Consider the following 20304-nt stretch of genomic DNA (forward strand, 5'->3'; position numbering starts at 1 on the left):
GATTCTCTGATAATAAAATACAAAACAAATTATTTAATGAAAAAACTTTTGGTAAAAGTGAAAAAAATGCATATTTTTCCCTTGTAAATGTCTAGTCTGAGCTTCCAATAATTTATTACGCAGGTTTTCATGATTAACTTGAAACACTTCAAATGGTTTCTCATTTGTAACAGAATGTATGGTGATATTATACTGTTGAGCTGCTCTATAAAAGATCTCTACAGATGATTCTTCTTTTAAACATCTTGCTATTTCGATCAGGGTTGAGTGTGCTCTTTCTACTTGACCGTTAGTAGTACTATGCCTGGGATCAGCAAAATATAATTGATTTCTTAATCTTTGTATTAAGGATTGAAATGTAGGTGTATTTAAGCCTGGTTCATTGTCTAACGTTACTTTCCTCGCTGCGGGAAAGGTCTGCAATATGTCCAATATTTTTCGCCTAAATTTGTTTTGTCTTCTATTTGCTTTATTACGAGAAATTTTGAGAAAGCGTCAATACATGTAAGGAATTATAATTTTGGGCATAAAAATGTATCCCTTGTATCAAATTACTATAATGCGTCTAATTCTAAGTATTAAATTGGGTAATTGATTCATAAAAAAATGTTGTGTACTATGTAAAGGCTCGTCGTCAGAAATATTATTCAAAACCTTATAAACAAATTTCAGGGAATACTCTTTTATATTAGACATCCACCTCTTAACTTTTGCATTTGGATTCTTAGAAGATATTGCAAATGTTAGTAACTGATGGTCAGTATGTATTTCCAAATCTGCAACACCATACAAATAATTTCTCAAGGTTGTTCAGTAGAAGTCAGTGTTTTTGAGATAAAATTATAGGTTTACCCTCTTGGGTTAAGACAGCTCCAACTGCTGCGTTAGACGCGTTAGTTGCCAGTGTAAATTTTTTATTAAAGTCAGGATGCGATAGTGAAATTTGGTTAGTTAACAAATTTTTTAATTTATTGAAAGCGGGTTTTGCCTCTAAATCGAATTTAATAGATAATAATGCAAATTATCTATTACCTTACAAATTTCACTTTTTAAACTATCAATTGTATTTTTCTCATGATTGAGAGTATCATCTACAAAAATTTTGTCCTCAAGATTATTTCCTGAGTCGGTAATTCTATATATAATATTTTCCTCAATTTCCCTTCTATGATTATTATCATTAATAGTTCTACTAGATATTGAAGTAGGTTTATTGAAATTTAAAAATGTACCAGTTTTATTGCCACAAGTAATCGTGCCATTTTCAAAATCAAGTTTAATATTTGCCTTTTTTAAAAAATTATATCCTATTAACAAATCAGATTTTAAGTTGTAAATACATTTATGGTTTTAATTCTCTTTTTAAGAACTAATTCTTTTCTTTTAGTAAGGACATTTGGGCTGTAGTAAGAACTTGTTGCCCCACTGTCAATTAAAATTCTGTAAATTCTTCCGGATGCTTTCATTCATTTAAATTATTTTGTAGCATAAAACATGTATCGCTTATGCCGACAGAATATTGAAAAAGCAATTAAAAATAATATCATATTACAAAGTCGATAAAACAGTCAATACTTTAAATATTTTACTGATCGTGGCTTTGTTTGTATGTATTTCTTGCGTTCAATGTTCTGTCCAATTGTTACACTATCCACTTTATGAATAATGCTGTGTAAGCAATTAATTACTATATAATCTAAGAACTTTTCAATAAACACACACTTCGCTTAACACAAGAGAGCTGTAATTTAGCTCTTGCGAAGAATACATATAGAACTTATCATCTTTTAATTGGATAGTTCTATATGGCGATCCTGGAGTGCTACACTTTTTGGAGTGCTACAAATAATAAGCGGACAGCTAAGTCTCCGTCAGAAGTCTGTACGACCAAGGTACAGAATGAGTACGCCAGGCCCAAGAGCCATAACATTAGAGGATTATCCACCACCTCCTTGGCACCAGGTGTCGGCCATGTGGGAAAAGATCGATTCAATCGAACAAAGATCGATTCTATTAAAAACAAAACATTAAAAAATAATAATAATAATAATAATAATAATAATAATAGATATTGTGCATTCAGTTGCACATTTAGGTCAGTAGGCGTTAACCACCATTTGACAAATATTTTTTACTTTATACATATACATAATTTTAAGAATAATGAATAATCAAAATAATGTATAGAATATTTAAGTTTTCAAGCTCAATTTTTTTTAAATTTTTTAAGGTCCTTTGTAATGAGAAAACACCAATCCAAATAGAAAATCCTTCGGCCAATGAAGTAGAGGTAGTACAGGGAAATACAAATCTTGCATTAACTGAATGTTGTTTAATAATAACAACTGTTTAATAGGTTTAAATACATTGTACAGTGGAGCAGAATGGAAATTTTTTGGAAATAAATCCGGCATTTCTTAACCGCTGCTCCGATCGTGACAAAATTTGGCGTGAGCATAGCCAAGGAGTATTTGAGTTTAAGTTTTGAAGATGAACACCGCAAATTCCCCAGGGACGGAGCTGTGGCGGCTCAAAGTAGGGTACCTACGACATGTAAAATTTTTAAACTCGTGCCATTTTTTTGTTTTTCACCCAAATACAAAGATTTTTATATTTTCTGAAAGCCGACGAGATCTTGAAAAAACATCTTGGACATCTCTTATAATATTCTAGTTATAGGCATTTAAAAATTTAGTGATACAAAATTTACCATACCTTGGTCCGCCTTTTTTTGAATACCGGGCGTAATTTTGGACCAAATGGACTCAATTTTTTCTTGTTAGTTAGACAACAAAATTTCCAATAATATACAAAATCAATATCATTTACAGATCCAAAAATATACGTTTTTTAATTTAAAAATTCAAAAAATTTTAGATTTTTGCCGTTTTTTGTCCAAAATGTGTCTTAACTCTTTTATTAATAAAATAAAATTTTCTTTAAGAATATATAACAATTTTATAGTTTTCTAAAAGGTATCTTTACGCAGAACGCTTTGGCGTAAAAAACTTGTCCTATTTTTTGAAAATGTTGCCACTGCGTCCTTCCGAATATGACCTATTTTTTATCAAAACTTCAACTTTGGGCGACATGTTCTAAAATCCCAAAGCTGGGATCAGAAAACTGAAAGCAGTTTTGGAAACCTCAATATGTTTTCTATTTACTACAAAAGTATTTTCCCAGCCCTGAAAGAAATGTGGACCCTATGGGCAAAAATGTAAAAAATCCCATTTTTGGGATTTTATTTACTTTTTTTGGGAATTGCGGGATGCCCTTTGACCTTTTCAATTTTTTTTGCATTTTCTTATTTGAAATGACAAATTTAACAAGCGTTAAAGATTTCATTGAGTTTTGTTCATAAATAAAGATTTTGTCATATATTACATATTTGTTAAATTTCTAAAATTATGATTTATATCAAAATTTTAATAGGGTCGCAGATAGCTACAACAATTTAGTCCATATTTATCCCTTAATATCATTTTTTGGTTAGATATGAAAATTCTCGGCCCTTTACAAAAAATTTCAAGCCAATATCTCAATTACATTCAAAAATATGTTCATTTAAACCTGTGTCCTTTAATTTCATCTCTTTCATATTTTAGTATTAAGTATGACAGAACATACATTTGGTGTTGAATAAAATATTTGGACAATTTTTAAAAATTATTTAGATAATTATTTTATTAAAGACTATAACATTGTATATACAATAAAAAAAATATAATTTTATTATGAGCCACGCACAACAACACCCAAATCACCCCACACAAACCACCTTTCCCGCCCACCGAAATATAAAACACAATTTAATACAATATCATTAGTTAGTATAATAGCTTTTTTATTCTTAAACATAATACAATTAATTCTTACAACCTACTTATATAGTTAATTCCTAACACTACTTATTTTCTATAAAATAATCTGTCATATCGGTATACAAATCCAGAAGGTAATATAAGTCCTCTAAGTCTTTCTCGTTTTGAGATGGTAGAGTTTCATAACAAATCCAAACTATTAAAAATATCTTCATTCTTGAGCTGAATAAGTGAACATGCTTGCATCGAGATTCCTCGTTTCCTGGGCTTCTTCTGTTAACTCTCCAAGTGGAAGAATATTCGACTCAATTATTAATTGACCACGACACAATACTTTGTGTACTGTTGGTGTTAGTTCCCTCCATGGATACAGAGATACAAGTAATTTAGAAATTTCAGATGTATATTCCCCAAATCGATTTCCATTAATTTTATGTTTACTATTGAGTGCCATTAAAATAGTGTTAACTCTTCGAAGCAACTCCTTGTCGATTCCAGTTATTTTTGAAGTAATTTCAAAATCACGAAAAAACCTTCTCGCCGTATTACCGTCATTTGTACTACCGCAACTTGGAAGTGGTTTGTCGATGTTTAATCCCATCTGAACTTTAAATTCTTCTTGGATTCTGCTTTTTTCCGCAGCTCTCAGTTCTTTCAATTCTTCATTATTTTTTGTTGATTTAGTAAGATTCTCTGGCACACTTCTATATTTGAGGTCGTATGCTATGTGTAAAAAGTAATCCAAAAATCGTATTCTGGCATGAAGTGGTGAAATTCCGAAAGACAGGACTCCTTCATTAATACTTCTGCTTTTGTTTATATTTGAGAATTGCGACTTTTTCTCATTACATATTGAGCATCTCCAGAAGGAAGAAGTTTCTGTTATGGCATTGCTGACCTTTCCATCAATCATTGTTAAGCTTAGCTGATATGATACGTTAATAGAAAATTCCTCTATTTTTATGCAAATGGGCTCCAGTGCATTTATTTCATCTTTTAAATATTCCACTAAATCTTTTGTAGTTTTCTTTGACTCCTTTATATATTCAAATCCAATGGGTCTACAAAAATTTTTTGAACCCGGAGTTGTATTGATCCATATATCTTCAAATGAATTTCCGATGCTTGACGATGATGGATTAAGGGAATATGAACGAATTCGTAATGGCACTAATGATAACATAAATACACTTTTGTAGTCTGCTAATGTCCTACTTCCACAAGCTTGTTTGTATTCTGGAAGTGCTGATAAACATCCCCACTTACACATTAAGACAACATCACAGTTATGAATTTTCCTTAGTTGGTCTTCTGAAAAGTCTGACACAATTCTTGATGCTGTGTTTTCGAGCAAAGATGATATATCAATACAAGCTTCCACATCATTAACAGCAATAGGTGATGGTAGGATAGTTTGTTTTTTTTTTTTTTTTTTTGGATCGCCTTGTATGATGGTAATATATTGTGTCCTTTTTCATGCAGAGATTTCCTTAATATTTGGTACTTATTTCGACTGAGACCAGCATAAGCGCTATTGCTTCCTCTTCAGTAAAATTTGATTGTGATGTTGGAGTTGGTATACTTTCCACAATTCGCATAAGTCGTTTTGGTGATGCATTAGGAAGAATAGTTGCAATATGTACGGTATCCATAGGTTGGTTTTCCTTTTTCAGTATTTCGTTAAATGTATCAGCAATTTCCTCATTTAAGATTGAAAAAAGTTTTTGTGTGACCCTAATTTTTTGACCTTGAACATAAGTCTTCGTATGACTTGCAAGGCGCTCCTGCTGATGTGTTGTAAGTTGAGATTTCCGTAGTAGTTTCTATCCAACTACAAAATTTTAATCGAAATTTCTTTTGATTTCCATCCACAGACTTACTTTTTACATCAAAGAGTTTTCAATTTTTGATATGCCTGTTTTGTCTACTTTTCTACTATATGTAGTTTTTATATAATTTGAAATGTCTTCAATTCTTTCTGGCCCTTTTGAAGATACACTCCATAAAACGGAACACAACTCTTCGTACTTTAATGTAATCTTCATTGTAGATTTATTAAATATGGTACTTAAAATCTGAGAAGTTTACTTATATACCAATTCTTGTCATTTCCGATACAGGTATTCCAAAGTAAAAAATTACGAACTGTCTACCTATTAACATTTAGGACTATATTACTATAACCTGTAATTCAGTCATTGATATTTCTTATTAGTGAATGAATCGAAATTATCATTCGAAACAGAACGAAATGATCTGTCGAAAAAATTTAGGTAAAAAATAGTTATAAATTTCTGAAAATTTAAGCATAATAGGACCTTTCAATTATAAGGATAAGCAAACAAATAGAAAATAGGTAAATATAAGATTTAAACATGTTCTGTCATATTTAATACTAAAATATGAAATTAAAGGATACAGGTTTAAATGAACATATTTTTGAATATAATTGAGATATTTGCTTGAAATTTTTTGTAAAGGGTCGAATCGAAATTATCATTGAAACAGAACGAAATGATCTGTCGAAAAAATTTAGGTAAAAAATAGTTATAAATTTCTGAAAATTTAAGCATAATAGGACCTTTCAATTATAAGGCTAAGCAAACAAATAGAAAATAGGTAAATATAAGATTTAAACATGACAGAACATGTTTAATACTAAAATATGAAATTAAAGGATACAGGTTTAAATGAACATATTTTTGAATGTAATTGAGATATTGGCTTGAAATTTTTTGTAAAGGGTCGAGAATTTCTATATCTAACTAAAAAAAGATATTAAGGGATAAATATGGACTAAATTGTTGTAGCTATCTGCGACCCTATTAAAATTTTGATATAAATCATAGTTTTAGAAATTTAACAAATATGTAATATATGACAAAATCTTTATTTATGAACAAAACTCAATGAAATCTTCAACGCTTGTTAAATTTGTCATCTCAAATAAGAAAATTGCAAAAAAAATTGAAAAGGTCAAAGGGCATCCCGCAATTCCCAAAAATAGTAATGAAAATCCCAAAAATGGGATTTTTTACATTTTTGCCCATAGGGTCCACATTTTTTTTAGGGCTGGGAAAATACTTTTGGAGTAAATAGAAAACATATTGAGGTTTCCAAAACTGCTTTCAGTTTTCTGATCCCAGCTTTGGGATTTTAGCACATGTCGCCCAAAGTTGAAGTTTTGATAAAAAAATAGGTCATATTCGGAAGGACGCAGTGGCAACATTTTCAAAAAATAGGACAAGTTTTTTACGCCAAAGCGTTCTGCGTAAAGATACCTTTTAGAAAACTATAAAATTGACACATTTTGGGCAAAAAAACGGCAAAAATCTAAAATTTTTTTAATTTTTAAATTAAAAAACGTATATTTTTGGATCTGTAAATGATATTGATCTGAAATTTTTTGTATATAAATTGAGTCCATTTGGTCCCAAATTACGCCCGGTATTCAAAAAAAGGCGGACCAAGGTATGGTAAATTTTGTATCACTAAATTTTTAAATGCCTATAACTCGTATATTATAAGAGATAAGTAGTATGTTCAGAAAATATAAAAATCTTTGTATTTGGGTGAAAAACAAAAAAATGGCACGAGTTTAAAAATTTTACATGTCGTAGGTACCCTACTTTGAGCCGCCACAGCTCCGTCCCTGGGGCATCTGCGGGGTTCATCTTCAAAACTTAAACTCGAATACTCCTTGGCTACGCTTACGCCAGATTTTATCCCGATCGTTTAGAAATGCCAGATCTATTTCCAAAAAATTTCCATTCTGCCCCACTGTGCCTACCAGCAATTGATAACCCTGAGTTCTGTGTAATTTTTGAAAAATAAAATATTTTTGCTTTTTCCAAATGGGTCTTAAAAATTCCGTATTTTTGAGCAGATTACGGCAAACATAATTTTAAAATTTTTGTAGAATGTTTTTGGTCCACAATATGATTTTAATGGTAATTATTTTTGCTTTTTATTTGAGTGAATGTCAAAATTAAAAAATAGTTTGGTTTTATTTAGTCCATTTCTGAATTATTTGAAATTTATGTGAAAATTAAAGTCGTTTTAAGGCCCAGAAATACACTGACAAAAATTTTAATTATTTTTTGAGTGATGAGCTTACGGAATTTTTAAAACCCAATTCGAAAAGATGGCAGAAAAAGCATTTGAACATGTTATGATGAGATCAAGATTTTCAATCGCTGGCAAGGAACTTTAAAAAATTTTCCCGTGTTAAGTACATTAAAACGTATCGTTTTAGAAATATTCCTTTTAAAAATCGGTCCAACGGAACACCCTAATGTACATTTAGAACAAGCTAATTTACTTTAATAGGTATCACTGAGACTTGTGTAAAGTTCGAAAAGAAAAACCATCTTATATTGAAACATAGATGTTGATTCGACTGTGCGAATTAAAATACCCACCATCAAAATTTTGTAATTTATTGATACCTAAATATACATCGATATGAATTTCAGAGGAGGTCCTTTTAGGTTTTCTTGTGTCAATTTTCGAAGTTTGCAGCTCAAATAGAATGAGTTTTCTAACTCGTTTTTCAACAGACAGAGAATATGAATACTATGACCAACATTTTGATGTGTTAAAATGAAACTAATAAATTAATTTATAATCGTTTTGCATAAATCAACAATAAAATAAGATGGTAATTTGCAAATGTATGAAAAATATGGCTCAAAAGAGAAAATAAAAAAAATTTTTGAAGCAAATCCGTGGTTTCGAGATTTTTAAATACCAAAACCTCGGATTTGCATCAGCCAGCCAAAAATTTTCTCTCTAGTTTTTTTCTTGAAATCTGAGTTTTGTTGATTTGATTTTTATAGAAGATTTGCCTTGTTAGCTATATCTTACTACTTATATGTAATTTATTAGAATGTTTACCCGGAATGGACTATCGTGCAATACAATACAAGTTTAAATTTCTTCTCATATTGCAGTTGCTGTATTAAGCAAGGCAAATTTGTCTCGGATGGTTCAAGATGTAATACGTATTTTGGTTTATCAATTCGATGGAACATTCGATAAAAATAGTAATCATGGCCACGAAATAAACTTTAAGAGGACTTGGGTTATTTTGCACCGTCTTATTTTAAGGTAACATTTTATTTAATAAATATATTTATTACTTAATATTTTAAGCGTATACATATTTTTATAATACATAGAGAGGAAAATGATAGCCCTAATACACTCAATGCTAAAACTGACGACATACAAGACGTAAATGAGTTAATTCCAAAGTCGTTTTTAATTTTGTTTACTGCTCATGAATACTTGGGTAAGCGCCAGTGGTGTACTAATGATAATGGAGAATTTCTACAATACATATTAGATGCTGTTGTGCTTAATTTAAAAGCTCCCGTTTATGATGTTTGTCGAGATGTCATATACGAATATCTTGAACAGGTATGTATATTAATTACACTGTAGAAATGTTGAAATAATATAGTTGATTAATTTATTTTGTGGGTTTGCAATTAGATATATCTAACTTTAAATTTGGTGAATTATATGTGGTGGGAAGTAGGTACAATTTTACTATTGACCTTCGAATGGTTCCGTTTTGGATAAGAACATTTGCCACTCGAACCTTACCATCACTTCCTGAAACTACGTTTGTGACTCGACTGAGGCTCCATTCAGTGGGTGGCAACAAGTCATCTTTTACCAGAACAACATCATTTAGCTTTAGATTTTCTCCTTTTTTTCCATTTATAGCGACGTTGTCACTCGGTAACATATTCATATATATAAATAACACAAATCTTTGAAGGGAGAATCAGGTGGAGCGGTGATAGGGGCACCTCGTAGCAAAGGGCCAGGAGACAGATGAAGCATCTCGTTCGGATTTTCAGTCTTGTATTTAATACTGCTTCGATTCTTATAAGCAGAGTTGTAAATTTCTGAAATGTAAAAGACAGAGTAAATTTTCTTCAAGTGTGATTTCATGCCTTTTACTGCTGCCTTCAATAGGCCACCCATGTGGGGTGGGGTGCATAAGGCGGTGTGAAAGACCATGCAAATTCAAATTAGCTGTATTTTTCAACTAGAGCACGTTCTGTTGTTTTTAGGAAATTGTTGTGGTTCTGCGACCTGCGAAATCTATCGAAGCTAGCAAGAAAGGCATCTGGCAGATCCCCAAAGTCTTAATTGTACACGAATAATCAAACCTCAAAAAATCACAATCGTCTTCATGTATCAAAATTTGTCAGTACATCTTATGAATGTCGCCCGTAAAAATAAACTTGTAGTGTCGCCAACCTAAAACAATTTTCATCAAATCTTTTTGAAGTGTTGGAACTTGATGGAGCACATCATTCAAAGAAAACCGGCTAGATGTTTTCTTCAATGCGTTAATTTAGTCGTTTTACTCTCCCGACGGATAACCGCATGATGTGGGAGATAAAACGAGTATTGTTTTTCACTTTTATTTTCAATTGGTACCACAACTCCTTGTATTTTGAGTTTAAAATCAGACACCCTAGATTTAAGGATAATAGAACATTTTACCTTTGATTTTTTTTTGGTAGTAGGTATGGTAAGATTCTGTTGTGTTCGTGTGGAAATAAAGCTCTAACCATAATAACTGCACCGAATTGCTCTATGGTTATCAAGGCCGTGGTTAAACTGTAGTCCCTTCATTACGTGAAAGGTGATTTAAAATGTTATCTTCCTGTGGGCTTACTGTAGTAGCATTTGGTGATGACTGAGTATTAAAAGAGAAATTAGCACCCTGGGAGCCACTTATTAAGAGTGGCTGTAGTCCTTTCATAACGTGTAAGGTGATTTAAAATATTATCTTCCTGTGGGCTAACTGTAGTAGCATTTGGTGATGTCTGAGTATTAAAAGAGGAGTTAGCACGCTGGGAGCCACTTATTATCGTCCTTAGGAGGAAATTGTTGGGATTGATCTCGAGGTTCATGTTAGGTTCTTCGTCGTTTCTTCTATCGTTCACTGATAATGCCTTACATTTTTTACAAAAATGCAGGGGGTGATTTTGTTTGCAAGTTTTGAATTAAAATTTTTGCTTAGATTGCGAATGAAATGATTGATTTCTTGAGGAATGGTTATCATTTTTATATGTTTTTTTTTTTCATATCAGAAACAGTTTCTAACATTTCTATTCTTTTGGAAAAATACTCCGACATGTCTTGTCATCAACCAAATCAAACCTTTTCACTATTTGGTGTGCCGCATTTGTATCTGCCCTCTGAGAATTATTTAAATTGGCAGACGTTGCTACATTAATTAACCCTATAATTTTTGATTTGGATTTTGCACAGTATTACAGGTTTTTTCATATCCAACAGACACATCAACTTTACTATTTAATTCTGGTTATTTTTCGTCATCCAACACATAACATTCATAACTTTCTTTTAATTTAAACCATCTTCTATCTAGTTCTATATGCAATACCTCTATGTATGAAACTTTTAGTTCCTCTGATGGCATCAACTCAAAATTATTACAAAATGCATCTACTTGATGTATGTCATATTTACATTTTCTTCTACTTTCCATATTCTTGTAAATATGTTAAAATTTTCTAGGTTAGAAGTGCCTACTTATATGTATATGTGACACTTCATTGGCGTACAGTATTGTTTACCACTAGTAGACACAAACAAAAAGCAATTTTATTTTGTTTATTTAGCAAATTTAAATTAATTTTGGCCACAATTGTTGTTGTTCCCTTTTTTACACCACCACAGATATTATTTCTTACAACAACTATTTCAAAACTCACCGTTTTCCATTTTCCCAATTGGGTACTTTTGAAACTAATCACTCTTAATCAGAATAATAAAAAATCGCACAAAATATAATTTTTACACTGTACATATCCAGTCGTGTTTCTTTGTAAAGTGGACAATTTATGATTTTGAATATATGAGCTGATGATGGATTTTATTCTTCCTTCTTGTTTGGCTACACCTACGTTGTATGGATAACTTGTGCATGGAACCTGGAATGGAATCTTTTTCATATGCACGGGAAGCTTTAAAGCATCCGATTGCATAACTAATGCGTGTTTTTGTTTTAGTCATTTAAGTTGTTATAGTAGAAGAACAACTTATTTGTAAACTAATCTTTTTTTACCAGTCCAATCAACTCCTAGCCTAATATAGAACGTTCGAAGGACCAAATGTTAGCGCCGGTAACTCCTTTGCCAATAAAAATTTTATTTTCTTCCAATGAAAATGTGACACAAAAAAATCTTTAAGTTCCTTTTGAACTATAATATGTTTATTAAGAGTTTCTTTCTCGTTCGTAATTCATCATAAATTTAACTAAGAAGTTAAAAATAAAACCAGTTAGTGATTTATGTTACATAAAAAACAAAGAAATAGATAAAACAAAGAAATAAAAGGAGAAATTTATATAAATAAGACTTCGAGTCTTTTCTAAATTAAATACACGTAGGTAATTAGACAAATATCTGCAAAAGTAAGATCAAGGTTATATGATAATTCCATGTATTATTGATATATTAATATACATTTATAACTGCCTGTTTCATATTATAATTAATTCATATATTTTATTTATTTATTTAGGTTACTTATTGCTTGTTTAAATATCCTCAAAAAAAGGCACGTTTAAGACATTTAGAGGATCATGAGGCTTCTCAAATAAAACTATGTTGGCCAAAGGCAATACAAGTTTTTGACTTATATCGACCAGAAGATCTCCCCGAATTCAACTCATACAAGTTAGAATCAATATCATCGGATATGGAGCAACTTTTATTAAAAATTGTATCACTGATGCCAAAGGAGCTTGATCCTTCAAAGTCCATACATTATGTAACAATGTTCATTGAAGGACGTTGCGAATCACCAACTTTGGATGCAAATGCTTTTAAGTTGCCATATAAAGTCTTAAGCTTATATTATTTGCTGGCAGATTTTTATTTCAAAAACAGAGATTTCATTAAGGCAATTAAATTTTACACTCTTGATTTGGCAGTTAATCCAACGAGGTTTGACTCATGGGCTGGCATGGCTTTGTCTAAAGCAAGTAAAATAGAAACGAAACTGAATGGACTGGATCCTATAAGGTAATGTCACCTATATTTTATAGTTCTACCTCTATATAGATTCTTTTGCACATTCACTTGTAATCGTAATTTTATCTAATTCGAATTAAAGGATATTGAAATATAGGCTCATACAGAATATCATTCAGAAAATAGCTTTAAAGTCCATAATTCACTTAAAAGTATTACTACACTATAAAATTCGAAATAAATATAAGTTATTTCTTTCCCTACAACTTTTTATTGGCTGGTTCAACAAAATCTACCCACATATTATTCATTCGATATATAATGATAATCCTTGAAACAATTTCTTTTTCAGATTGTAGATCAATATCCGATTTTTTTCCTCTTGTTCTTCCTGTTGTCCAAATTCCCTTTTCCCTAATACATTTCAAAATCATAGACAATTTCATTTGCACTGCACAAACAAAATATTTTTATACCCCATTTTGTAAGTTTCTTTGGCATAAAAATGATATTTTTCCTTTGAAAGGAACCATCAATCTTAGTATTGGCGAAATACTAAGATTCTCATCTTTTGGAAGAAAATATGTATCGCAATGAATTTTAGAAGTTCTTCGAAATCTATGGGTAATTTATTAGTTTTTTGTATCTCTGTTTCAGAAGAAATAATTATATAAAGTCTGAAGAAATAATTATATAATCTGTCTTTTTGCAACGAAATTGATATATTTTTTTCGGTTGAAAACTTTTAGAAATTGAAGCTCTATAATATACTTTAGATATAGTAGGATCATTATTATTATCATATTCTAAAAGAAGTAATTTATATCTGGAATGAATTTGTTTATAAATATAATGAATCGAACATGACTTTTTTCACAAACCATTTTCATTTAGAATATTAAAAGTTCATAACATATTTGTACATGACGGAAATTTTTTATATTTTATTTTTCTATTTTATCCTTTTTTACTGTATGTTTCCATATTTAGTATGTATTTATTGTATAATAAAACAAGTAAGAGTACTATATTCGGCTGTACATATTAGTTTTATAAATTTTAAATTTTTTCCCGACTACATTATTATTAGATGAAAAGCAAAACAAAAGGAACAACAACAACGCTAAACGAAAAAAAATACACAAGGCAAATAAACTAACAGACATCTAAAAATATAAAACGAAAGACATAGAAAAACAAAATAAACAACGCAATAAAACCAACCTACATCCAAATATACCCTGCAGTACGACTAACTAGTTCGATAACGGCGATATCAACTAGTGAACTAGTGAGGATCACCATTTCAAATTCTCCAACAAAAATTAAAAAATAAAATGAAAAAAGTAATTCTCAGGCAAGGGTTGAACTTCTTGTTTTTCAATTTGTAGTAAGATGCTCTTACCACTGAGCTACTGATCTCTTGTTCAAACAAAGCTCTAATTGTTGTTTTGAATAGCATGTAATTTTTGTAACATTTCAGCATTACATTTCGTCTGAAATGTGCTTCGTAGTTATTTTAAGCACTACATGTGAATATTAAAGTGGCATTTTTAAAACATTTAATTTATTTGAAATTTATTTTCATAAACTTCATGCGAAAATTTATCAAATATGAATTATTTATTATAAAGGTGAAATGTAGTTTACGTTTAGGCAAAATATCGACCACTTTATTTACCACAGTAACTAGTTACTTGACAATGCGCTTTTGGCACTTTTCGTGCTAAAGGGTAAATACATCTACACACACATATACATCTTTTTCTTATTCACAGTGTTGTTGTTGCTTATTTATCAAAACATGAAAAAATGTCTTTTTTGGATAAAATTTTCAGAGTTTTCTCGGATCTTTGTTCATATCTCCGTTATTTATAAACCGATTTTGCTGATTTTAAATAGCGATCTTCTCGAAAGCATTTTAACAGAATTATTAAAGATTCGTATCTCGCTGATATCTGGGGCCCAGATTTCAACAGACGGATGGACAGACGGACATGGCTTAACCGACTTCGCTATCTATAAGGGTGCAGAATATACATACTTTATAGGGTCGGAAAATTAAATTATAGAAATTGCAAACGGAATGACAAACTTATATATACCCTTCTTACGAAGGTAAAGAGTATAAAAACATAAATTGAAATGTTGAGGAACCAAATCTAAAACAACAAAACATCAGCAAACATAGTAAAACATCTATTCTTCATAACATCCGGCCAATTTTGAGAACATTTTATCGATTTTAATTTAAAATCATAAAGAAATGAACTAATTTTCAAAGAAAATTTCAAAAATTTTTAACAAAAAACAAGTAAGAAATTATAGTCGGGCGAGGCCGACCATATAATACCCTACACCTTTGACAAAAATATAATGAGATTTAGTTGCCATAATAAAGCATTTAAGTTGTATTGTACCTTGCCTTAGATATACATACTTAAGCCGTTTATTGTTGAATAAAATTGTGGACATTTAAGTGAAATTTTGATGAGCGCTTTTCATAGGGGCTAGGGTCATATAAGAACCTATTATTATGGAATTCGTGGGGGTCATCAAATCTTGTATTCAACTTGGTTATTGCAGCTTTTTGTCGAGATATGAGTATATTAAACATAATTATGAACTTAAAAGCCCTATTCTGCGGGTTCAGTTGTATGGGGGCTAGGTGAAATAATGGACCGATGGTAACCATTTTCAATAAGCTTCGTCCACGGTAACATAAAAGATCATGTGCCTAATTTCATTGAATTATCTCCAAAATTGCGACCTGTAGTTTGATTACAAGGATTACAAGCCCTATTGGGGGGTTCAGTTGTATGGGGTCTAGGTGAAATAATGGACCGATCTTAACTATTTTCGTCCCTGGGACAATAGAAGATCATGTACCAAATTTCATTGAATTATCTTCAAAATTGCGACCTGTAGTTTGATTACAAGGTTTACATGGACGGACGGACATAGCTAAATCAACTCAGAAAATGATTCTGAGCCGATTAGTATACTTTAAGGTGGGTATAGGACCAATATTATTGTGCGTTACAAACATCAGCACAAACCCAATATACCCTCCCAACTAAAGTGGTGTAGGGTATAAAAATATAATTTGAATTTGAAATATTTTAAGTCAAGGCTTCTAGATTTTGTTCGAAAAAATTAATATGTTAAAAATTATACAATTTAGGAACTTATTCTTAAATAGTATTAACTTTTGTCAATGAAAGCAGTTCATAATATATATGGTGAAACTTTTTTCTGTGTAATAATATCTATTTTTTTCAATTTCAGAGTCCTTTATTTTTCTAGGCATTTATCAGTGTATTTTATGAAATGTGAAATTTGCGATAACTATATAAGCAAGCTCTAATAGTTCTTATAAATTTACGATTGAGCACTATTCAGAACTGAAATTTGTAAGAATTTAAGATTCAAGTGTTTGCTTTTATCGGAAAGAAGATGCGAAAGATCTATATCTTTCAGTTGTTCATCAAATAACACTCTTAGATTAAGATCAGAATATTTGTATGCTCAATTCACCTGTGATATTCGACATATTAAATGTGACGTTAATGTTGTAGCTGATACTTTGCCTAGAACATTTGAGGTTCAAAGTATCAAAGTATATAAAGTGCCGTGTCTGCCTCAGACTTCTTTCGGTCTTTAAATCTAAGGCAAATACTAAAGGTTTGTGGTCGGTATATACGATAAAAGATCTACCATCCAGTAAATATCTAAAATGCTTAATATTTAAATACATTGCTAATAGTTCTCTATCAAAGGTACTAAGGAGTGAGATCGAAAAATTCTTAACACACGTTTTTCATTACATTTTTCAACCAAATTATTATTTGATTTTTTTTGATCAAGTTACCTTTGAAAAACATGTCAGTTATTATGTGTAATGTCAATTATATTAATTTTTTTGTTAATCTGATTAAAATGAGTGACCAGAAAAAAGTGCGTACTGAAATTATTAAATATTTTCAACTAAACCCAACTTGGTCTTACAAAAAGTTGGCCAAGCATACAAAGGTCTGCCGTCAAACTGTTTCCAATGTTATTAAACAGTACCGGGAGAACTTGTCAGTTGATAGAAAACCTGGTTCAGGTAGAAGGAATGGTCCACATGATGTTTCTAAAGCCAAAAAAATAGAACGCATTTTCAAAAGAGCTCCCAACACATCCGGTAGGAAAGCAGCTCGGTTAGCTCAGTGCTCGGACTATTTGGTACGAAAAGTTAAAGCTAATGCAGGTTTAAAAACATACAAGGCTCAAAAAGTTCCTGACAGGAACGCTGCTAAAAATTTAGAGGCCAAAAACAGAGCACGGAAATTGAAGTCAAGTTTTATAAAAAAATATTCTTGCTGCATAATGGATGACGAAACGTATGTTCTGGCAGATTTTTCGCAACTTCCAGGTCAAAAGTTTTATGTTGCTGATGCTCGAGGGAATGTTGAAGAAAAGTTTAGGACCCAAAAGCAGACAAAATTTCCCAGAAAGTTCTTGGTATGGCAAGCAATATGCAGTTGCGGCAAAAGAAGCCAATCATTTGATACAACGGGCTCTATAAATACCGAAATTTACATTAAGGAATGTTTACAAAAAACGCTGCTTCCATTCATAAGACTTCATAATGTGTCCACTTATTTTTGGCCTGACTTGGCATCCTGTCACTATGGTAAACAAGCCCTTGAGTGGTACAAGAACAATAATGTGGTATTTGTACCAAGAGAGGCAAATCCTCCAAACTGCCCGGAGCTAAGGCCAGTGGAGAGATATTGGGCTTTTGTTAAAAGAGAATTGAAGAGTACAAAAAAGGTGTCCAAAAGTGTGGTAGATTTTAAACGGAGATGGACTACATGTTCGAGCAAAGTGACAGAAAGCACTATAAAAACGTTAATGGAAGGGTTTCCGAAAAGGGTTCAAAATTTCATCACTAGTGATTAAAACTATAAAAATATTTTTTTTTGTAAATTGTAATAATAATTTGGATCAAATAAAAAAAAAATAAAGCTGTAAGTTTAGTGGTTTCTTTTTTATAAACATATATGTATGTTAAGAATTTTTCGATCCCACTCCTTATATTTAATTTCACTAGGAGTTAATTTCTTAGAAAAGAATGCTAATGCCTCTGAAATTCCTTTATAAACTTGTTGCAGAACACCACCTATGGCAACATTTGTTGCATCTACAGTTAAGGTCAAATTTGCATCTTTATTCAATAAAGTTCGAGATGCAAAAGATTCCTTTATTAGATCAAATGCATTGAGGTCTTTTTTGCTCCACTATAAATTTTTATTTTTTCTTTTTAACGCGTTTGTGATCATCGCATGGATAGATTGGTTAATTCGGCTAACCTATGAATGTACTTGTGGGAATAATTTACTATTCCTACAAATTTTTGAATTTGTTTAACAGTTTTCGGCTGTTCAAAATTTCGAATTGCCAATACTTTTTCCTCATATGGTTTAATTCCAACCTTCGATATGTTGTGACCTAAGAAATCTATACTTGAAACACCAAATGTACATTTTCCTGGTTTTATGAACAAACAACATTCATCTAATCTTTCAAAAACTTTCCTTAAATTATGTAAATGTTGTTCTTCATTTTCGCTGTATATCAGTATGTCATCGATATATACAAACACGAAGTCTAAACCTATGAAAACTACATTGATAAATCTTTGAAATGTTTGTGCGGAATTTTGCAATCCAAATGGCATGCCATGACATTCTTTAAAACTCAAACATTGCGTTGTTATAACTGATTTAAATATGTCTTCTTCTGTCATTGGGATTTGGTGGTACTAAATCTACCTTAGAAAATATATTTTTATTTCTTATATTCATATTTAAATCATGAATATGTGATAACGGATATCTGTCTGGGACCGTCACTACATTCAGCCAGTAAAATTTTACTGAATACTGAAAAATTTTTCAGTAAACAGTAAAAAATATTGGTAATTCAAATCTTACTGAATACTGAAATTTTTTTCAGTAATCAGTAAAATTTTCAACTAAAATGTGTTATTAGTAAAAAATTATTATATTTAACTTAAATTCTCATACAACTATTATCATATTGATCTCTTTTAATATATTTCTGTTAATAATCTAATATTATAAAGTATAATAAATGCTTCCAATAACTTTTTATTGCGCTACAAAATTGTATAATATTTGACCTTTTATATCAATTTATACATAGCTAAGTTCTTGTCTTCTTAAAAGATTTACAATCTCACTATAGCTACTTGTGATAAATATGTTTAATATTCAAAAATATGTTAAAAATAGAATTTTCAGTTAATTATTAGATTGTACTGAATACTGTAAACACATTTTCAGTAATCAGTAAAATAGTGCAGTTTTTTGCAGCAACCATACTGAAAAATTTTTTCAGTAAACAGTAAAACTTATTTTCACTACATTATTTCGGCTGTTCAAAATTTCGAATTGCCAATACTTTTCCCTCATATGGTTTAATTCCAACCTTCGATATGTTGTGACCTAAGAAATCTATACTTGAAACACCAAATGTACATTTTCCTGGTTTGATGATCAAACAACATTCATCTAATCTTTCAAAAACTTTCCTTAAATTATGTAAATGTTGTTCTTCATTTTCGCTGTATATCAGTATGTCACCGATATATACAAACACGAAGTCTAAACCTATGAAAACTGCATTGATAAATCTTTGAAATGTTTGTACGGAATTTTGCAATCCAAATGACATGCCATGACATTCTTTAAAACTCAAACATTGCGTTGTTATAACTGATTTAAATATGTCTTCTTCTGTCATTGGGATTTGGTGGTAAGCCGGTACTAAATCTATCATAGAAAATATATTTTTATTTCTTATATTCATATTTAAATCATGAATATGTGATAACGGATATCTATCTATTTTTAAATTTTTTTTCAGTAAACAGTAAAACTTATTTTCACTACATTATTACTGGTTCTGCAAAATGCACATCTATGATTCAGTCGCATCATATTTGATCTTTCTTGGGAACCAAATGTAAAGCTGAATTTGATACCCGATTTTACAAAAAAATTAAATTCTGTTTTGGCTGCTTTGTATTTTACGGGATCTAAACGTCTTGGTTTTGTAAAAGGGAAAGGGCCTATTTTTTCTAATCTGTTAACAGTAGAATGTTTTATAGGTTTTGTATAATCTGGTTCCAATATTAATAAAGGAAATTTCTTTAAAAGTTTCGTATATTGATTATCTATAGAAAATACTTTTGGTAGTGATACACTGCAGCAACATGTACATGTATTAACAGATAAATTAGTAAATGGATCAATTAGACATTTATGTTTAATGTCTATTAGTAGACCGTATTTGCAGAAAAGTCCCCCCTAATAATGCGTTTAGAAATATCAGCAATTAGAAATATGAAAGGAAATTCGCGTGGAAGACCTAAATTTACATTA

At 30.7% G+C, this 20304-nt stretch overlaps 1 protein-coding gene across 4 annotated transcripts in view; it reads left to right on the forward strand.

Annotated features, from left to right (window-relative positions):
- LOC111677206 (calcineurin-binding protein cabin-1-like) overlaps positions 1–20304 on the forward strand; it is a 637283-nt gene that overhangs the window by 210019 nt on the left and 406960 nt on the right. For all 4 annotated transcript variants that reach the window (XM_046947473.1, XM_046947468.1, XM_046947458.1 and 1 more), the window contains exons 11-13: positions 8774–8930; positions 9002–9242; positions 12399–12901. In XM_046947473.1, coding sequence (XP_046803429.1) covers positions 8774–8930; positions 9002–9242; positions 12399–12901 — 901 coding nt within the window. The remainder of the gene's footprint in view (positions 1–8773; positions 8931–9001; positions 9243–12398; positions 12902–20304) is intronic.

This window comes from Lucilia cuprina, chromosome 2 (genome assembly GCF_022045245.1).
Source record: "Lucilia cuprina isolate Lc7/37 chromosome 2, ASM2204524v1, whole genome shotgun sequence".
In the NCBI taxonomy this organism is placed as follows: domain Eukaryota; kingdom Metazoa; phylum Arthropoda; class Insecta; order Diptera; family Calliphoridae; genus Lucilia; species Lucilia cuprina.